This window comes from Phalacrocorax aristotelis, chromosome 4 (assembly GCF_949628215.1).
Source record: "Phalacrocorax aristotelis chromosome 4, bGulAri2.1, whole genome shotgun sequence".
Taxonomy (NCBI): Eukaryota; Metazoa; Chordata; class Aves; order Suliformes; family Phalacrocoracidae; genus Phalacrocorax; species Phalacrocorax aristotelis.
The window spans coordinates 75,131,106-75,152,078 of NC_134279.1; the positions used below are offsets into that span (position 1 = coordinate 75,131,106).

A 20,973-nucleotide genomic window follows, 5' to 3' on the forward strand; every position below is an offset into this window, starting at 1 on the left:
AAGTTGTACATGTCTCAAGACTGCACTCTCAATCAAATACCTTACCTTTTAAGAATTGTACGCGTTTTCCCCATTGTGTACACACACTAATACCCATTCAAAAATGCAGATAAAACAGATCTGCCTCAAATCCGAAATGAGAAAATACATACTGATTAATATGCAGAAAAAGAGCAAAATTTAAGTCTTGCATTATTATAACTTGCATTATCAGGCCTTGGTAATGCAAGAAGTTGTAGCTGTAATCAGCAAGTGAGCTTGTTTTGACACTGGATGTTACAGAAAGAAGAAAGAATTCCCTCTAGGGAAGATACAAGGAAATTACAATAAAAGCAACACCTTCAAAATCTTTCACAGGCTTCTTAAAACTGCCATCTGCTGGTCAGCTCATACTTCATGAGGATAAGATGAATGACAGACTAACTAAGAATTTAGAGTATTACATGTTCTTTATTTTATCCTCTCTTAAAAAAAATTACAGTTTCTTCGACAAAGTTCAGAAGTAGTATCTAGACCCTGCAGGATATTATGACACTTATCTGCTGTCAACAAATCCATCCAATTTAATGAAGCATGCCAATATCCACAAAAATTGATTGAAAAGCTAAAGCAGATATGTTTCATGCAAACACACGAAGTGTGTCAATAATCCAGCAGTAATGGTAATGTAAAGCCTTTTTTATTTATTAAAAAAATACTGGTTACACTCTAATGGCACCTACTACATTACTGGGGGGTGGAGGGCCAAGGTAAAAAAAGAAACAAGAATACACCACCTGTATCTCTTCTCACAAATATCATGAGGTTTTGGATGATTACACCAAGTCTTACATAGGCAGTAAAAAACTACTCTGAGCTTTTGCAGACTCCGAAGTGTTGAGTATCCTTCTCACATCTGGCCCTACCAGTTGCTCATTAAGAATTAGATTTTAAACAAAATCATATTTCACATGAAGTACTGGAGGAAATGACTACTGATGTCAAGTGCCTAGAAGTAAAATTAAGTATTTTGTTTCAAGGTTAAATGCAGATATGAAATTTATTCATTCATGTATAACACCTTACTGCTTCTGTCCATCCATTTTAAAACAAATTCAAAGCCTGATTTTTTGACAAAGTCTACCTTTAAAACTCTGATAGGTCAGGTCTATAAACATTTGTTTGTTCTTAAGGCAGAAGTCCACACCCCCACCCATCTCTCTCCCCCGTAAATTAGATACCCAAAGTAACTTATCAATTGAAATTTGGCCTTGACTAATTTTATATTTCAAGTAAATCCCATTCAAAAATACCTGCAATAACAACAAAAAGCATCAAAATCTTTTTCGAGAGCGTCAAATAAGATGCTTCTTTCAAGCAAGAAAAAACTGAGCACACCCTTCCTATCGAACACACCTTTCCTAAAACCTAGTTGCAATGAACTGACATTTAAAAGGTGTGCAGCTGGCAACAGTCCTTGACAAATAACAACTCCATTCTGGAACCAGCTGTCCACAAACAGCATGGGGGGAAAATAAAGGAGAAAAAAAAAAAAAAGGCCAGAACCCACTTAGTAGTGCTTGTGGAGGTGTTTGTTCTTGTGAAATATGCAGAGGTTTTTTTGACCTTTGTTACGAGAGTATCTACACCAACATTTAGAAGTATTATAGTGAACACAGAAATATAAAAGTCCATCAGTAAATATATTTAATGTTGAGAAGAATTACATCCTATTCAATTAGCTGAGCAAGGCTTTCATCATTGCATGATTGTGTTTATTTTCTAAACTCTTTCCCTTAACACTCTGGAGAAGGTTTCTCTCTGGATGAACGCTCTCAGGGCACACGCATATTTAGCCATTTAGACAAGTGCTAAATAACAATACAAAAGGGAAAAAGGTTTTTAAAGCCACCCACACAATCCAAAATCTGTATCTTTCCTTGTTTTGTAGAACAGACCAATAGTAAGTTCAGAAACACATGCCTGACATCTCTGTTTTATTTAAAGGCAAAAATATATCAAATATCATAGGAAACAAACTGGGTCCAATCCTTAGCTGGTACAAGTTCAGGTCAGTGTAGCTTTAAACCATCTAAGGATCCAGCCCACTGATCTACTCCCCCCTGCACCCAGACCCACAAAGTCTCCATTATTTGACAGAGTGTATTTTCTTTTATGTTGATTGGGATTGTTTTGATATTTTAAAACCTTTTAAACCCTTGAAAACAATGAATTCACTTTCTAATTTGTGTATCTGTGTTTTGTGAGCAATGTGTGATGTTAATTTTTCTCACATCTTTTGCTGCTTAGCAGTAGCTGAGTAGATTAAGAGCTAAGTTTTAAAATTTCCATCTCAGCCTACATAACCATATCCTTTTTTACACGTGAACCGTTAAGTCACAACCCCAAATCCTACAAAAATGAGCCTTTTGTCAAGAAAGATTTCTGGAGATTTCATTTTATAAACACACTATCTAGAAATAGAAGAATCTTTCTCCTCAGATTACAATATTTGGAGATGCATATTTAGAGCCAAAAAGACAGCATGTTCCTTAAACTGGTCTGGCTGACTAGATGGTCCCAAACACAAACAGCCATTACACAGCAAGTCCCAGCAGTAAAGCCAAAACAGCAGAAGCTGGGAAACCAACAGACAGGAGCCTCTCCATTGAGAGAACAAAATGAGAACAAGTATTACTTCACTTGACTGCTGCCATGGGCATGATTTCTTCTGGGACTTCCTTTGCTTGTTTTATTGGGGTACAGGAGGGAGAATTTGTTGGGGTTTTTGTTAAAATATTTTCCCAGTTACAGTAAAAGATACAGCCATTAACATGCAATCTTTTTTCCCCACCCAAAGGTAAACCATTTACTGAACACTGTCTAGATATAACTGCATTCATTATAGTGTCTAAGCACCTCATGCGTTTCTTAGGGGAGATGGAAAAGTCTCTAGGATAGCTGGAAGCCCTACTCCCTTGTTAGCAGGCGAGTATTTTCTCTACAGCTTCTGAAATACAAACTGCTTGAAGCTGTTTGTCTAGGGATATTTTACTAAATCCTACCAACTACATTTCTGAATCCACCTGCAAAACAGCATGCATACTTCACCCTCATGCTGCCTCTCTTTGGCTGATTGGTTTTAATAGTGTAGATGACTCAGGGAATGGTTTAATGGATTGTATGACTACACTGCTGGTACATACATTTCATCTGTCGTATGTCAATTGAGAAGAATTACAGTTCCAAATATGGAGAGCTAAGACTATGATTAGTATCAAAAAGATACATCCTTCACTGCCTGTTTAACTCTACTGGGGATGAAGCTATTTGCATCACAGAGAAATAGCACTTAAACAGCCTGAAAACTAATTTGAGCTTAAAGGGGCTCTGCTCAGAAAACTGTCCAGTTCTAGATCAAACAGAGGATTAGGAAACTTGCTTCAATATAAAAGCTATGGCAACATGACAATATTGAGTTACATAATGTAACTAATGTAGTACACTTACATAAAGTCTGTAGAAGAAAATACAGAACACACTGGCATTTTACTTTGCCTCTAATAGAAGGTTACAATTCTAAAACTTTGTTGGTAAATACATTAAAAACCACAATATCTCAACGTCCCCAAATCAGACGTTCGTATTACAATAAATGAATTTGCAATGCACACATTAACAGGTTTCACAGAGGCCAAAACTGTAACTTGTCTAGAGCACCAACGTTAGAGAATTCGCCTTTGATTTTTGTTTTTAAACAAGATTCACACCTGAAAATTTCTGTAATTAAATGGCTGTGTGCAAACACCACTTTTTTTTTACCTCATTCTCAGTTAAGGAAGCTGAAGGAGATGAACTCTTGCTAAAAGCAAGAGTTGAAGATTCTGCTGCTGAAGCCCGATTTCGCTTCTTCAGAGGTTTACATGCATCAGACAGATTTTTCGTTGCTGTAAAATAATTTTGGTTTACAAAGTGAAGTTTGGAACTTTAAAACGTTATCTCCCTGAAGCCATTTAAAATATTCCTTCAGATAAAGGAAGGAATGATTTAGGTAGGTCTTCTGGGCACCTACGCAGGGCTGAGAGAACATGACGTAAGTTTCTGAAACCATGTGCTTTGGCTTGATTTTAAAAATAAAGAGGTTTCTATCAATCAAATATGTACTACAAATGGCTAAGAAATGCTTTCCCAACTTTTTTTCGGCTCATTTATATTAAAAATCAAAATATCTTGTGACTTATGACCTCTTTAAAGCAGAGGTGACAGTTATTTCCTCAGATGAACATTAGAAGGCCTATGGGATCTCATCACAATCTGAGTACCGCTAACGCTTTGTTAAGAGAAAGGTTATATACAGCAGCCAGGTACCAGACATTTATCTGTGGCACGTCACCACTTCTACATTGTGCAGAACTTGCTGAAGCTTACTTGTCTTTGGCATATCGTTATACCTAAAGCGGCATGCTCTTACAGAGCTTACCTTAAACTTGAGCATCATTAACAAGTCTGATTTTTGGATTTTGGTCCAAGGTTATTTAGAACTCCCTCTCGCGCTCCACAGTGCTTCCCATCAAGCACCATTTAAAAGGACTAAAATCACACGGTAACTGATTACGTTGATGGTCACTGCACTTGTTTTATTGGGCTAATGCACAATGACAAATTGGAGCAGTAGGATTTGTATCACTGCTCGCCAAGATCACAGGGCAATAGCTTTAATTTGGTGCCATCAAATGGTGAACTTGTGAACTGCTGCTCTAAATCAGCAATACACAATTTCAGTCAAGTATAATCCTGCAAAATGGTGGTAGTGAAGAAAGAGGGCGCGCTCCCCCCCCCATCTGTGGCATAGTGGCTGTAACTGATTATTGCGTCAGCAAAATTTAGCCGGCTGCCTCAGTCAACCTGTTTATTTTAAAATTATTTACTTGAAAAAGTTACATTAAAACTTATTCTGACCACATTACCTGACTGGTTCTTTTGTGAAGAGGAGGTTTCTGTGACCTTAGAAGAGTTTGTTTTTGCTGTTTTGTCATTGCTTGTCTCCCTCTGTCACAAAAAAAAATATGAAAAAATAAAAAAACTCCTAATTTATGAGTGGTTGGACAAAACTGGCAATTACTTCTGGATTTATGTTATTAAAAAGAAAGTGCCTTTACAAATATCTGACTGGTAATGTAGTTAAGCTAGCCCCATTTAAGTGATTCTTAAGACTCATTTACAGCACAGGGTACAACCCCATAAACAAATGAGAAAAATTAAAGAACACAGTATTCCAGCATCCCACTTATCCATCCCAAACTCAGCATATCAAAAAGGGGAGCCTAAAATGAACACGAAACATGTTAATTATCCTTACTATTCTTCATCTAAACTGGTCAAATTAACACCTTTAATTATTAAAGGTAAACTGCAGAATTAGTATATAAATTTGAAAATAAACCCTGTGCAGAATTTTAAGCCTCAGAGAGGCTTGCTGTCAACTCCACAACTTATAGCAGTGCCATTTTTTAAATTACTATGGTTAAGATTGTTTCAGCATTTCCAAAATAAAAGTACTATTTTCAAGGGAGCATAAACAACACATAAATTTGCTCCAGACTGAGAATTTATCATTAAAAGTTTAGGCCAAAAACTGGGGAAGTTTCTGACAAAGTTGTGTCAAAATTAGACACTGTTCCTTACACATGCCACTAGGTTTTTTTCTTTTTCCATGTTACAAATTCACTCAAGTAATAAGTCACTAAAATTGTTGCCAAGCATGCTTAACCCTGAAAAATGCTCACCTGATCAGTACAAATAATTCTACCGAACAGAAGGTTTTACATACTTTTTCATATTCTTCATATGACATTCATTTTACAAAAGATGTGCAGGTGAACACCTCAAAGGCCAGAGAACTTGTTTCCTTTGTAAAAATCAGCGGCTACTGTACTACAGATGTACTACACTGTGCCTTTCACAGACTTCTAAGTAGGCTAAGATGCCCTACTACTAATGCCACCAGAGGCTCCCAGTATCAGTTTTGTAAGGTTACTGTTACACTTCTGTGTAAAAATGAAAGAGAATGTACAGTATGGTTCACTTAAATATAAAGCATGCTTTACAGAACCCCCGTTTTGTTAATGTGCATTTTATATACATTATTAAAGCACCAATGAATTAATTAATTTTTCAAAATTTCCATATGTGTACTTATGACTTTGTTACTTTGCGCGAAAACATTCAGATTTCGTAAATAACAATGACAAAAAGGAGAGGATAGTGCACAACTGTCATGCAAGAAGTCAAATGTCATGAAAAAAAGTCATTAAAGCTCCTCCTATCCAAAATGTTTGTAACAAAAGCCTGCAGGTGAACTGGGAATAGCAGAAGGAAGGTGTATGGTTAGTGTTTGTTTTTTGAATCATTACACAGACATTTTCACTGTCATTCACTAAATGTTTTACTAAGCAGCAGCACATACAGCTAGAAGTATCCTGGGCTGGTAAAGGCAGGAAAAAGACTACGAGATACTTCATAAAAGAAACCGCAAAGCAACCATTCTATGATATCTGGCCCTTCTGTGGACAGAAGCACAAACACTACTGTATGCATTTAGAGTTTCCAAGTTACCCAATAGTTACACACACCAGATTCCTTGTAACTAGTTCTGATAAACAGGTCAGATAGACAACACTTTCTAAATGCACATTACTAAGTCAGTGTTATTAGTGGTGCATATCTAATGGGAATCACTCGTCTCATTTATTAATTTATTTTCCTGTTAATATTCACATCTGCATCACAGCAAAGATACCAGAACCTTCTCTGCATTTACTGTACTGCAACCACCTTTCATTCTACTTGTGATAATGTAGGCTAATTGTAGTGTATGGATGCGAGTGGGACTGTAAAGAATTAACTGTAGGGACAGTCAAAACAAGGACTTCATAGCAGGAATTACAATAAGTAAACGTAATTATTCCATGACTTAGTGTATTATAGTGAATTCAAAACAATTAGACTAGTCTAAAAAGGGTCTAAAACCTTCTCCTAGAATAGAAGATCAATATTCAATGACTAATCCATTAGAGCAGGAAGTGCAAAAAACAGTTTGGTCCCTTCTTTCTGCAAAAGTAAAAACATTTCTGTAAGAATTATCTTTGTCCCTTGCCAATAAGCTCATTAAGCCTGGCTATCTGAAATTCTATTTATTTTTTTAATACTGAACTCTGAACAAGTTGTCTGAATATTCACAGTATCAACGGGGGTACTAAAATAACCAGCCTGCCAAACAAACTGACATCTACTAATGTGACCTTCATAATTAATTTAAAAAATAAATCCAATACCTTTCCTTATATTAGATTATTTCCTTTAATCACTGTACCACTAAGGTCCTGAGATGAGGTCTGTGATATTCACACTACAGTATGATACCGTAATAACACATCTGAAAACACTTGTGAGCTAAGCTTTCCACACAAGTAAAACCCATGAAGTTCGCTGGTCTACATGCACGACTACACAAACCTATGCTAAGGTCTCAACAAGATTTGGGCTGTATCCAGATACATACTTTTAGTGACCTATGTAAGGAAAATTCTTATTCTCACAAGCAAGCTAAACTGAAAAGGAGCCTGTGATTTGTGCAATAAATATACTGTAATATTTCCTGCAGTTTCCTAACTTAAGAAATGGGTCAGCATGCCACCCTAAAAGGTTCTATAGGCTTCCAGTTCTTGAAAAGTAGTTTTTCGGTTTTGCTTTACTTGCTTTCCTCTCTCCCCCCGACCTTTGTCTAAATTAAGTATTGACTGAAGATATTATTTTTTTTTACGTTCTTGTATACATCTCTGAACTCCAATTCAGGAGGAAAGAAAAATAACTACAAAGCATGACAACACGGAAAGGTCATGCCTCTGCACATTCCTTTGGGAAACAGATTTTCTCAGCATACATTTTCACGACAGTTTCAGTAGCAAGTGCAGCTTGTCATACCTCCATCCTCAAAACCAAACAAAAAAAAAATCCCACAGCAATAACCTCACAGGTATCTCTGAATATTGACAACAGTTTGGTTTGATATACCGACATTACTTTTTAAATCCTGAAAACGGAAATGCTGACAAACTTAACTACAGCAATGTGATTGGTGCTGCTATAAATCAACCCAAACAAACCAACGACATAATTACCTTCCGATTATTCTGTTTATCCATCCTGAGTCTTTTCCTAGGTGCTTCCTGAACTTCAAAATCTTCTGTAGGTTCCTTTGTCCTCTTTTTTTGGTTTCTTTTATTTCCATGTAAGTTACCTTGGGATGGGGGATGGGGGAAACTTACATGAAAAATAATCTAAAACCCACTTTCAAATTATTTTGAACTGATCTAGTTATTTAAGTTACTTTTCTTTCAGTCATTATTTTAAAACATGGTTAAACATTACACAGTGTGATGACCTCTTAATGCTTAAGGTCTGGTTTCTGGTGCTGAAGACTAACGCTAGAACACACCCAAATCAACTGCTTCATACTCAAGTTATTTTAGAAAGATAAATCTACCTGAATAAGCACTAGCTTAATATCTGAATATTACTGCCCACCATTTGTTTCATATCATCAGAATGCACATGATTGATCCATATGGCTTTTAACTCTTCTGCCACTTTGTAACAATGTCTTATCACTGAAATGCATTTTTTAAGTCTCCTCCTTAAACCTCCTTTAACTTCTCCAAATGATACAGATGAAGAGACTGGCGACATCTATTAAGGGGCCTCTGGAAAAGACAAGATATCACCAACCATATATATTAATTCTCTCTTTCTGGTATGGCAGTTTCAGACCCTCTCTAACAAGCTTACTTATATTTTACAGGAGACCGTAAGATCTCCTTCCTTTGTGAACCAAAATCCTAAGAACAGAATCACATTGGTCATTTTAAACCAACTGACTTATTCAAGTATTTAGATGATCGTTCATTGTAAAGTTCAAGCAGCTGCTAAACTACAAAAGGTCAGTAACTAACCTACATACCCCTTCCACAGGTTCAGCTATTGTTTACACCCGCTCTACCTCAAAAAGATAGATGAAGGTTTAGGAAGTGGTCTGTCTCATCAGGATGAAATGACAACATTATTACACTCTCCAGTACTCTCTAGTTTATGAAGCTACAGAGTATTATCAGTATGAAGATTGCAAGCTCCAGGGGCACAAATATGTTAACTGAAAATTGCCCTACAGCTACAAGCATTCAATTCCAGTGGGAACAAATAGCTGTAAATATTAAAAATAGAGCAACTTGAATATATGGCAATTTAAAAATTAATGTTCTTATCTAAACAATCTAGGACATATTCTGTTATCAGACTCTGAATCCACAAAGCAGACTGAAATGGCTCCAGGAGAACCTGCTACTTACAAAAAGCCAGCGAAAGAAATCCCACAATATTCTTCCAAGTTTAAAATAAGAGGATTTGAGTAGGGGAACGATTGAACTGACACGTTTTCATCTGTAGATAACTATAAATGTACACAATATATGTACTAGAAACACCTGGTACAGGTACAATTTCAATTACATTTCTTGCAATATGACACTGAGGAAGGTGAACAAAATTCAGCACTACAGTGTTTAGATATTTAATTTGGGATCCATTAAAATTCTAACGTCAAGGAAGACAACATCTGAGATAAAATAAAGATTATGATACGTGGGCGATTACATAAAAAAATACACTCAATAGCTACTTATAATGATGAACTATTTGCACACAACACAAATTTCAATTACTTCTGGATCTTGATCTCCTTTTAGGTGAGTCTTGAAACACTTTACGTTTGGCCTCTCCAATATTCTTCAATGATGAACCTTGAGAGATACAGAATGTGTTTTTTTTTTAAACTGATATCCAAATATTTGACACTTAAAATTTAAAGTTAAAAACTTTTCAATTTTCCACAAAATGATGTTATTTCACACACACACAGAGTTAACAAAACTGACTGCCATTTTTATACAAGTTTTTCCAAGTCTCACAAACTTTCAAACACTCCCTCTCATTCTTGTCATTGCCCAAAGCAGCACCTGTTAGCTTCTAATACTTCCATAGTAAGTCTTCTTACAGTGCTGTAAAGCTATTTAAATTTGAAAAAGTGATAGCTAGTTAAATTTGAAGTTCATGCAAATGCCAAACTATCTTCCTCCTTCTTTCTCAAATAAGTGACTCCAAAACCCCTCAAATATTTTGCAAAATAATTGAGACTGTTTATCAAAACCAAATGCTAGGCAACATCAACAAAAAATAAAAGGAGAAAAAAAAAAGTATTTGCAATCTTGTACAATATCCTAAAAACTTTGAGTAGCACAGTAAAATGCCAAACGGATGAAAGTTTCAGAATAAAGTTTGGAATACTTCTTCCTGAGTTGATGATGATATGAGGTAATATACTTCAGGTATATATGAAGAAAAGGTGTAGCGCTGATTAAAATTTTAAAACCATTTCCTAACTATTATAAAAGAAGCAACTCAAATTTTACTAGTAGCAACACTTCGTCTTCCCTTCCCACCATCCACTCGTAACAGGCAGTGGATGCAATGGCAGCTGCTTATGGGCAGAAGAAGAATGAGAAATCAGCAATCTCTAAACAGTAGAAGGTTTACATATAACAACTTTTCAGAACAAGGAGCAAGAAATGTAGACTTCGTGGGTTGCGTTTATTGTAACCATTGGCATTCCTTTGCTATTGGCACAAACACCAAGAATTAAAACTGGAAAACAGTGAAAGCTGTTTTCCCTACAGGTCTCAAATATGTGCTTAGTTTAACACCACTATGTATATCAAATTTAGTTAGAGTACACTAGCACAGTTTTACGTTTACCAGAGTCTTCTTCAGATTTGGGAGAGGTCACTATGGCAAACTTTGTGTTATAGCGAGCTTTCTGTTTTTCACTAAGCATGTTCCACTGCGATTCAAGCAATTCTTCAATCTCCTCACTTGAAGCATCTGGATGTTCGGCAACCACCTATACATGCAGAAATAGGGTTGTATTAAAAAAAGGTGACCATTGAAAAGAATGATGTACATACTTCTATTGCTTTGGAAAACTGGATACAAACAAGTCATCTAACATTTCTGCTGTAGACAGAACTAGATTAAAACCTTCTGTACCCAGTTTTTCTTTGAATAACCACTTCTCTCAAAAAAAAAACAACCCACAAAACAAAACAAAAAACCCCAAACTATTAGCATATTGAGAAGTATTAAAAATAATTTTGGTAGCATCTATTTTGCCTTTTAACGTTCAAAAAAGGAAGTGTAAATCTTGTGGTCATTCAAAAAAAAAATTTGTATCATTTCTTGATGAAGTTTAAATCTATACCACAAAAGACAGACAAGCAATACTGGACTATATGCTTGCCTGCAAATACATCCATTAATTAATAGGAGAACTCACTAAATATAGAACTTGTTACACCTATCTTAGCAGAGAGATTTACAGAAGCTAGCATCTGATGCAACATTTTCCTGTATTAATTCATCATTTTATATTATGTATATGAATATTAGGGACTCAAAAAGCTGTGCCTTTGAGCACAAATCTTTCTATCTTTCCTTAATAATATGAGCATGGTTGATGGTAACAGCCATCAACATGGAATTTAAGAGTTTCTAGAAGTTTATTCAACACAAACAGAAAGTCCAGTATTAAAAACAAAGGAAAAAATCTTCCCAAACTCCTTCAGTATTCCCACTTATCCTTAAGGAAAACCAGATTTGATTAATCATGTAAATCAGAAAGCTCCAAGATTGTACAATCTACAGAAATGAAACAGTAGCTTTAAAAAGAACCCCTCTCATCTCATTACCCAGCATTCTCCAAAATCCTATTACTGGAGTGATGCAATCAATACCCCAAAAATCCCAGAGCAAAATAAAAACTAGGCCAACGAAGTCAAGCATTCAAACACCATTCAACAGAACAGAAATACAAATTTTCTGTGAGAAGTGCAAATGATTAAACATAATTTCCTAGAACTTCGTGTCTTAACATTGCATTTCCTGTCATCAAACAAGATACAAGCGTGACTGAAGCTTCTTCAGGGGACAGAACAGCTGTAGTGCCTTCCTTTCACTGGGATTATTCAGCGTCTAGTAGGGAAATTCATGCTGTAATTTTTCCCCTAGTAGAGTGCTAAGAGTTCTCTTGCTTTTATTTGGCATAATCTGTTTGCATAAAGCTTGGAGGATACAACTACTTTCAGAGGCTTCTACTCAAAGTTTGATTAAAATCCAACAATGTCAAAAACGTTACTGAGAAGGGAGAACGTAGACAGACCCACAAGATACCCCTCCCACAAATGTCACTTCTTTAGGAAAAGGAATGAGCATCAATTTGCACCATTGCCACTAAGTGTATAGTTCGTCGCACTCAAGTAGGGCACAGAGTTATTTAATTCCCTAAGAAATAAGTTTTTATCGCAGAAATGAGATACAGTTTAACATCACCTCCAGTCCCACCAAAACACAAATAAAAGTGCTGTGAAATGACAAGCAAAAGATACTCATCGTTCTAATGGTTAAGGGATCTTTGCAAAGGCCTCGAAGTAAAATGCCCAGCAGTCTTCTCCAAAGTCTTCATACTGTAATACTCAGTCCCAGCATACATACTGGAAATGATGTTTTGGGTATCTTGATGTACATGAAAATTGTGCGCTTTTCCCAGGTACTTATTCTAGCTATGCTACAGAACACATAGAAGATCTTTTCTTGAATCTGGGAATTAATATCACTATAGGTGTGGAAAACACGGTAATTAGACCAGGCACGCCCTAGCTCATCCAAGCAAAGCATATTACCTTCACTCTTATTTGTCTTGATGTTCAACAACTTTTAATGCATGCAGAAATCTTCAATTGTAAAGCCTACTAGTGAAATTATTTCTTCATTTACCTCAAAAGAGTCTCACAGTCCAAATCAATGAATTGATATAAACAGTTAGCTGTCTGCCTCTCACTGAATGATACCTTTATGTCAAGTCAGACACCCCCTTCTAATGATTACTATGGTTATATTTCACAGAGGAAGCACATAAGAATGCAAATAGTACAAAGTGTATTTTTACTCCTTTGGTAACAGCACAAAACACTTAATGCGTCACTACAACCACGAAAGTGGTCCAAGCTTTCAATGCCTCCCTCAGGGAAGCATGCCTCTTAAATCATTAAAAACATTTTCCAGCAGTTCATCCAGTCTTCCAGCAGCCATCAATTTATTTCTAAAAATTTCAACTATTCCTCATCCTCCTACCCCAGAAAAAGTAACACAGAAATAATTAATAAAATCAAACCGATTTATGAACCCTACTACCACACAAAGCCAGACTCCAAGCAAGACACAGCCGAAACAGCTCTCCTTTTAAGAGAGCTCATGATTATTAGAGTCCCCAAAAGAAAAATAAAAATCTTCAGCCATTCTTTTCCATTCACTTCCATCCCTTCCAAAGTCTGGGGGCCAGAAAGCCTCTTCTGGATCCATAGTTTTCCTTTCTTCTAAGTTTCTACATGCAAATACTAAAGTAGCCATCCACCTAACTCTCACATGCCACCAAGATAGTAGCTCAAAAACAGGTCTGTTCTTTATCCAATATTATCACTCCTCCTAAAGCATCAGAACATCTACAACAGCAACAAAACAAACTCTTGGATGGAAAGCAAACCATGTAAGTTGAACCAGACAAGCCTAACGGAAGGGGGAGCTCCAAATACTGGTTTGGACACAATCTACGTTTTCTACTGAAGGCACAAAACTGCGACATGACAGGCTGGAAGTGTTAACTAAACTCAGGTAACTTAGGTCAGGTTCTGTGCAGGAAGCATGAATAAATGGTATTTCTCCACTTTGCCTGTTAACTTCCAATCAAGAAAAAGGAAAGACAGGCTCTACTACTCTGATAGGTTAAAGGGACTGTTATCTGTAGTTACCTGGTATCTGCTGGTTTTGTAACCTAGTTCTGTTCTACACGCAGAAGTGCTTCTACGCCTATTAGAAATGACGATACAATCAGGTGGATTTGGGTTTTCATGACTGATCTTATTAAAAGGTATTCTAGGCAGAAACATCTAGGTAGGATATTCTCTCTCTAAATATATGTAATATTTTGAAACTTCCTTCTAGTTAAAATTCTGTGCAACATTAGCCACTATCATCAGTGTGATTTTCAAGTTTATGCACGTTTTTCAGTTTTCCGAAATGACGCTGAAGACAAAGCAATTCCTCAATGTCAAATATTGTAATAGTCTTCATATTTTCCGTCTCTTAATTTGAGAATTACAGTATAACCATAGTAGGGAATAAAGCTTGATAACTGGCACAAAAAATAGAAATATAACATCAGGGTTTCGGCATGTCTCCTCTGTGGTAAGATACGTTTCGCTAAGAGTCGTAAGATATGTTTGGCTATGAGTCCATAAAAACAGTCATAATAATCTCATTTCTTCCAGAGAAGTAATTTCATATCCCTCAATATCACACAAGGCTTCTTGCTACCTACACTGAAGGCCAAGGAAATTCCCCCTTGCTACTACACCAGACACAAGATTACTTATAGAAAAACTGGAAACAGACCTCAAATCTCTCAAATACGAGACAGATGATTTACCCATACAGCTTTTCATAATGAATATGTCAAAAATGTATTCAATAATCTGGCTACAAACCCCTTTCCTTTCTGGAGCCAGCAAAATGAACTGCCAATATTTTCTCAATTTAACCAAACCCACTAAAAGGTACGTAACACTGTGCTCATTTTCACTCTCAGTATCAGCTTAAGTTTCAAAGATCTAAAAAGATCCTAAAGTAGAACCACAATAATTGACTGCCATACAACAGAACCTGTTTGTCAATTTTTCTTTATGATGTTTGTATCTATTAATGCTTTCCAACACAAATATCCTATAATGAAGTCAACCATTTAGTAGCTAAGGAGTGCGACAAACTCACCACTAACTTTCTGGTCCTTCTGTGGGTATTATGGAATAGTACAACTACAAGAAAATATGAGAACTCATGCTTCTTTCAGTGCATGGAACTGTACTGCAAATGGAGCAGCGGGTTGTGACGAAGGAAAATTATGGTCATGATTTTAAAGTAATGAGCTGGAACAGCAGTACTGCTTTTATACTTCTAACAGTCTTCTTGAGAAATCTTGACGTTAAGGTACTTATTTATTCTGTATTGTCTTGGAGTGTAATCCTCTCAAGAGGATGTCATTTCTGTCCCAGCAGATTGCACACTGACAGTGATTTTCACAAGCTTTGGTAAGTAGCTGCTTTTGAAGCTCAGCAAGAGATTCTAGGTAGGTAAATGGAGTTTTTGAATTCAAAGACAAGAGAACACACTGAAGAAACTGAGCCACATCTTCAGAAAGAATGTACAAGCTAACTAAAAGCAGATTGCCACGAACAGCATAAATACATTATATTTGCCTGAGCATATATATGTATATCTACTATATTTTACAGGCGTTAAAAAAACATATGGCTAATACAAAGGACTATTAGGTTATGTAGGAAGATACTAACACGACTTACACTTAAAGTACAATTGCATTATCACTACCTTGTTTATACTGCTCATCTACATTCCCTTCTTTCTCTGTTCCTGCCTAGACTAAGATTTGATGCAGGCATACCTTGTCAAGCCCAGAGCATTATGGATTCCTCAGTAACAACACACTAGTTTTTGTCAACTAAAATATAGAATTTCCTTTAAGTACAGAAATGAGAAGGGGCAATCAACAACAGTAACAGATAAAAGAGACTAACCTCATCTCTGTGCTTCTGACAAAAGACCAAAAACTGAGATACTGCATCGCCCTTTCTGCTTCGTGGAGTAGATGCTGGAGTTTTCTTTCTATTGAGAGGGGAGCCTATCCCTCTTTTGGATTCTGCCTGTTCAGATGACTTTTGAGGAGTCGTATTCTTAGTCCCCGACTGACTGCTTTCTTGCATATCATCAGTGGCAGACAATTTTGATGTCCTTCTCCTCCTCTTGTTAGGAATGCCAGACTCCTTCATCGATTTCAGATTTTGAGTGGTTTCTTCGTTTGAGTATGATGACTCATCTATCTCCTCTAACGGTTCCACAGCAATGCCAACTTCCTTTGCCACTCGAGGATTAAGATGAGGTCTGTCCCTAACATAGATGAAGGTGTACTTGGCCTTCCGTTCTTCCACTGTCATGCCTACTGCTTCACTTGCTTGCTTAACACCCATCTCCCACTGTGGCCGCAGCTTCCCTGAAACAGGCTTTAACATCTGCAAGGTAAGATGACAGCATGAGAAATTTCCCCGCTTTTGATTTCAAAATGCCAACATTAACACAAAACCATTCCAAGAGACTAAGTGTAATGTTCAATTATAATTTAGACATTTAAAAGGAATTGTATTTGATGGTACTGATACCACACATGAATCAATGACAAAGCAGAAGAGTCCTGATTTTTAATAAGTAACAAACAGTGGTAAATCATCCCATTCTTTCCATCTGTAAGTGAAATAAGACTACAAGCCTCTGTAAAACAAGCTGTCTTTAAAGCTTTCTAAAATATCTATTTATATCTGTACATACCTGTAACAGTAACATAAAAAGCTGCAAATCTTGCCTGACTAGGTAGCCTCTTACCTTTATTTTCTCTGCTTTAGTGAGGGCTTGTTTTGCACTTTCCTGGCATAATTGTTCAAACTGGTCTTTTTCTTTGAAGGGCACAAGGCTCTTCTCAAATATCCAGGCTCGCTCTGGGGCATCTCCAAAAAACTGAACATGATATTGACGAAAACTCTTTTTCTGTCCTGAAAATTAAAAACGAATGTATTTAAGGTACCACTTAGGTTGTTCTCCACACTTTCAGACTTCAAGTCTTTTGTAAGCTGCTACAGTTACCATGACAAAAGAACAGTACAACTGGGTAACCTTTCAAAAACCCACTTAAGTGACTTGAAAGTCTCTGAGCTATAATCTATGACGTTTGACACAAAAGCCCAATAGTTTAATTCCAAAAAAAAGAATATGCTTTGCTAAATTAACTTAAGGTTACAATCATCTCTCAGTGCTTTCCATGTATATTAACTTACATGTAGGCCTGGATGTTTCTGAAAATGCAACATCTGAAAAAGTTTCCAAAGCTTAGATAGCCTATGCTCCCAGCTTCTTCTCTGATTGGCCTAAACTTCATCTTTTAATATTCTTCAACAGAAACACAGACTTCAGCTAGTTTTAACACTTGCAATCACAATGTCATCTTAACCAAGCTTTTTAAGGAATCAAAGCAAGAAATGAAAAGGATTTGAGTGGTGGAAGGGAGAGAAGAGAGAGTGGCAAGATAAGAGAACAATTCTAAAATCTAGACAAGAAACATTAATTCTTCTAAGACTGCAAAGAGAAATACTGTCTCACTGTAGTAAGATATAGGCATACAGCCTTCCTCTTCTAAAGATCTCAGCTATTCTATAGTGAAGGGGGAAGACAACACCTTCCAAATTCACCTAGGAGTTCACAGTTAAGAACAAACTTCTAAAAGGCAGAGGTAAGAGAATGAGACTTAAGACATCCTCTAGCACCTCCTTCATTAAAACTTGCAGATTTGTTGTCTTAAGTGTTCAAACTGGGGTCTCATTTAAACATAGAAAAGGTTGTAACCTTTGTAGTGTCATGACCTACACTTCTGTGTTTGTATATTCAATCCTGCTAGGAAAAAAAGAATCAGTTAACACCCCCGCCCCACCCCAGTATCTATGGTTCTTCAAGGTGTCACCACATTAGTATGTCTAACGTAATCTGGGAGGACAAGGAAATCAGGTAAGGATGTCTACCCAGTAAGAGCAACTAACAGTCACAGTTCTCTGTTACAGATGTCCTCAAACTGGTCTGGATTTTGCTAGTTTATTCATACACTGCATGTCTTCTACCTTAACTGGCAAATACATCTAGTTGATTGCTTCATGCACTATTATTTCTGGGGTTTCTACACTTAGAAAGAACTCTCTTTCTGTAATTACTCAGCCAGTAGTTATTTTTAAAGGGGCTTGATCTTGTCTCAAGATGTGGCATCTGGAATGGTAATACAAAATCAACCTAATAAATGGCATGCATGTAAGTTTTATTAACCATTACATATTTATATTTGTTAACCATTACATACATACATATACATATATTAAAAAAAACATACATGACTGCTGCAAGAACAATAACGACTCATTTGAGATCAGATATGAGAATCTAAAGGAATGGCAAAGGGAAAGGTCTTGGGACTGTACACATCACAAAACTAATCCAGTAGTCTAACACATGTTCTGGTAATGCAGAGTCAGGAGCAATTCTCTTGCACAGTAATTGTTTTGTCCTCGTCAGAAAATGTTGCTTAACCAGGGACTACTAAACTCTCGTGACTTAATCTGTCTATGATGAAATAAAGCATTATTTTTGTATTTTACCAGGATGTCCTAGCTGCAGACAGAGAGATGCCATGGACTACATTCACATCTACCTGTAAAGATCTGCCTCTGAGCAGCCAACAGCCCACTTCCAGGCAGACAGAGACATTCTGTCACTTTTACAATATAACGCTGGACAGCTGTAACTGCCTAATAAAGGAGTCTAAATAACAGGGCCTACCGCTAGAATCAGTGGAACCTATTCGTGAATCTTCTGTGGGCTGAATTCATATCAATGCTCCTGCATAAAATACTGAAATTCATTAAGGGTTGTCTTTACAAAGACCTAATTTTTGGCTCACAGAATCTTGGCACCACTAGTTATTGAAGGACTGGGAGAGTGTTCCAGGGACCACCCATCATTACTTCTTTTTTTCTGTACCCTAGCATCTTTGGTTGACCACAGTCAGAGACAGGACATTGAATGAGATGGAGCTTTAGTCGGTATGGGCCTTCTTACATGAAAGCGTACATCCTGCAAGTTGAAAGTTACAAACTTTTCTCAAGCCTAACCAGCTGGAATGATGAAATCAAGTATTAGTATCCAGATATTCAGATTGTTTATAAACACCGTTGATCCTAAACCTAGAAATGAGAAATACAGAGACCTAGTTCAGTTCTTCTACAACTCCCAGATAAAAGAATTCTTCTGCTTGGAACAGGAGACTTCCGATAGTGCCTCAATAGTAAATGGTAGGTTGAAGATAATACAAGACTGGAATTACATACTGATGGAAATAGCACATCAGTGTGCATTTATCAGTTGTGATGGCTGCCCAGACCTAGTCAAACGTCCTGAAGGAAAAGGTAGGCCACAAGCCAACTCCACAGTAAATATCAGAATCAGAAATGACCATCATCCTTATTACTTCAAAGAGACAGAAGTTAACACATCAAAGTATGCGGGCCCTTCTTTCTGTTAGTACTCCACAGATTGCATTCAGACATGACATTTTTTGCTAGATGTATTTTCTATAGTTTACTATAAAAAGCTACAGTAATGATTCTTGATAATGAAGCATAAACCTTTCAAGGAACAGAGCAATTCTGTTAGGAACAGCCAGCCAGCTTTATTTCTCTCAAAATCCAGCTCTGTCTCATAATAGACCTAATAATCCAAAGACTAAAATCACAGGGACTGCCTGATCAAAACTCTGAAAGGCTGCTACAAGAAAAATTTGCCTGAGGAGTCTATAATAACCATTGCAGCAATTTTATGAATGTTTGAAACGAAATTCTTTTTCAGACCACACCTCCAAAGCGTCAACATTTTTCTGATTTCCAATCCTACACATTTACAGTCCCTCCACATTGGAAATTTGTAATTCCAATGCAAATTTTAGTTGTAATTCTAGTCCATCTTTCAAGTTCTCAAAGCAGCCCTCAAAACCTCCATTAAAAAAAACCCTACAGAAACGCTCCTTTCCCAGACCTGGGAATACATAGTTCAAAGTTACCGAAATCGCTAGTGATAAGTAAATGCCCTACTCTGTTTGTAATGATGGAAGCTGATACTTCTGCTTGATCTAATAAATACAAACATATTTAGAAGCATAAATATCAAAACAAAGTTATGTGCTCCTACTTTGGTTTGATATTCCTATTAACTCCTTGCTTTTCTCCTTCATCTGCAAGTTTTCTGGATTCTGTTTTCAAGTTTTCTAAACTGTCAGTACAGTTTACCATAAACATAGTAAAAAGATAGTTTACAGTGTTCAGCCGGAGTTAAAACTAGTGAGGGATGCAATGTGCACCAAGGAGATTTTCTGTAAATACAACAGTAGCGACAGAAAGGCTGAGGAATGCTCGCTGGGGCAGGAGACTGAGTGACAAAGGACACAGAAAAGGCTGTACTCTGTACAGTACTCTGTGCCTCCTCTGTCTCAGGGGTTGGTTTGTTTGTTTTTTAAACTGTAACATCCACTCCCAAGCCTTCAGATCCCCTATCCTAGTGATAAAGACTGCAAGACTGAGACACTACCCACAACCTATTAAGAAAAAGCTAGGGAGCACTTAATCAAATTGGACATCTATGAGATTATGGGATGCCTCAAAAGGAGCTGAAGGTATTGGCCAATGCGATTGCAGTGGTGATCTCTATAATTTTTGAAAGGTCACAACCATCAGGGGAGATACCCAATGACTGGAAAAAGGCAAACATTGTACCTATCTTCAAGAAAAACCACAGCAATCTGGGGAACTACAAGCTAGGCTGACTAGCTTACTCTCAATGCCTACAAGATTATGAGGCAAGCTCTCCTAAAAGACATGTCCAAGCACATGAAAGACAAGAAGGTGTCTGGGAATAGCCAGCACAGACTCACAAAGGGTAAAATGTGCCTAATCCATCTGATTCACACAGTGCTAATAAAAAAGGCAATGGACATAGGCTGAAACAAAGGAAATTTCAACTAGATAAAGGGGAAAGTCTGCTTGCCATAATGGCTGCCATTCACTGGAAGAAGTGGCCCAGAAAGGCTGTAAAGTCTCCATCCTTGAAGACATCAAATAT

The 20,973-nt window shown here is 36.9% G+C and overlaps 1 protein-coding gene across 2 annotated transcripts in view; it reads right to left on the minus strand.

The window, feature by feature from the left end:
* Positions 1-20,973, minus strand: part of NSD2 (nuclear receptor binding SET domain protein 2) — an 81,300-nt gene that overhangs the window by 25,611 nt on the left and 34,716 nt on the right. The window contains exons 4-10 of one of the 2 annotated variants that reach the window (XM_075092058.1): positions 16,651-16,817; positions 15,792-16,283; positions 10,846-10,990; positions 9,756-9,833; positions 8,160-8,278; positions 4,947-5,028; positions 3,802-3,926 (exon numbers count right to left, since the gene is read on the minus strand). In XM_075092058.1, coding sequence (XP_074948159.1) covers positions 3,802-3,926; positions 4,947-5,028; positions 8,160-8,278; positions 9,756-9,833; positions 10,846-10,990; positions 15,792-16,283; positions 16,651-16,817 — 1,208 coding nt within the window. The remainder of the gene's footprint in view (positions 1-3,801; positions 3,927-4,946; positions 5,029-8,159; positions 8,279-9,755; positions 9,834-10,845; positions 10,991-15,791; positions 16,284-16,650; positions 16,818-20,973) is intronic. The other variant, XM_075092059.1, reaches the window with a different exon arrangement.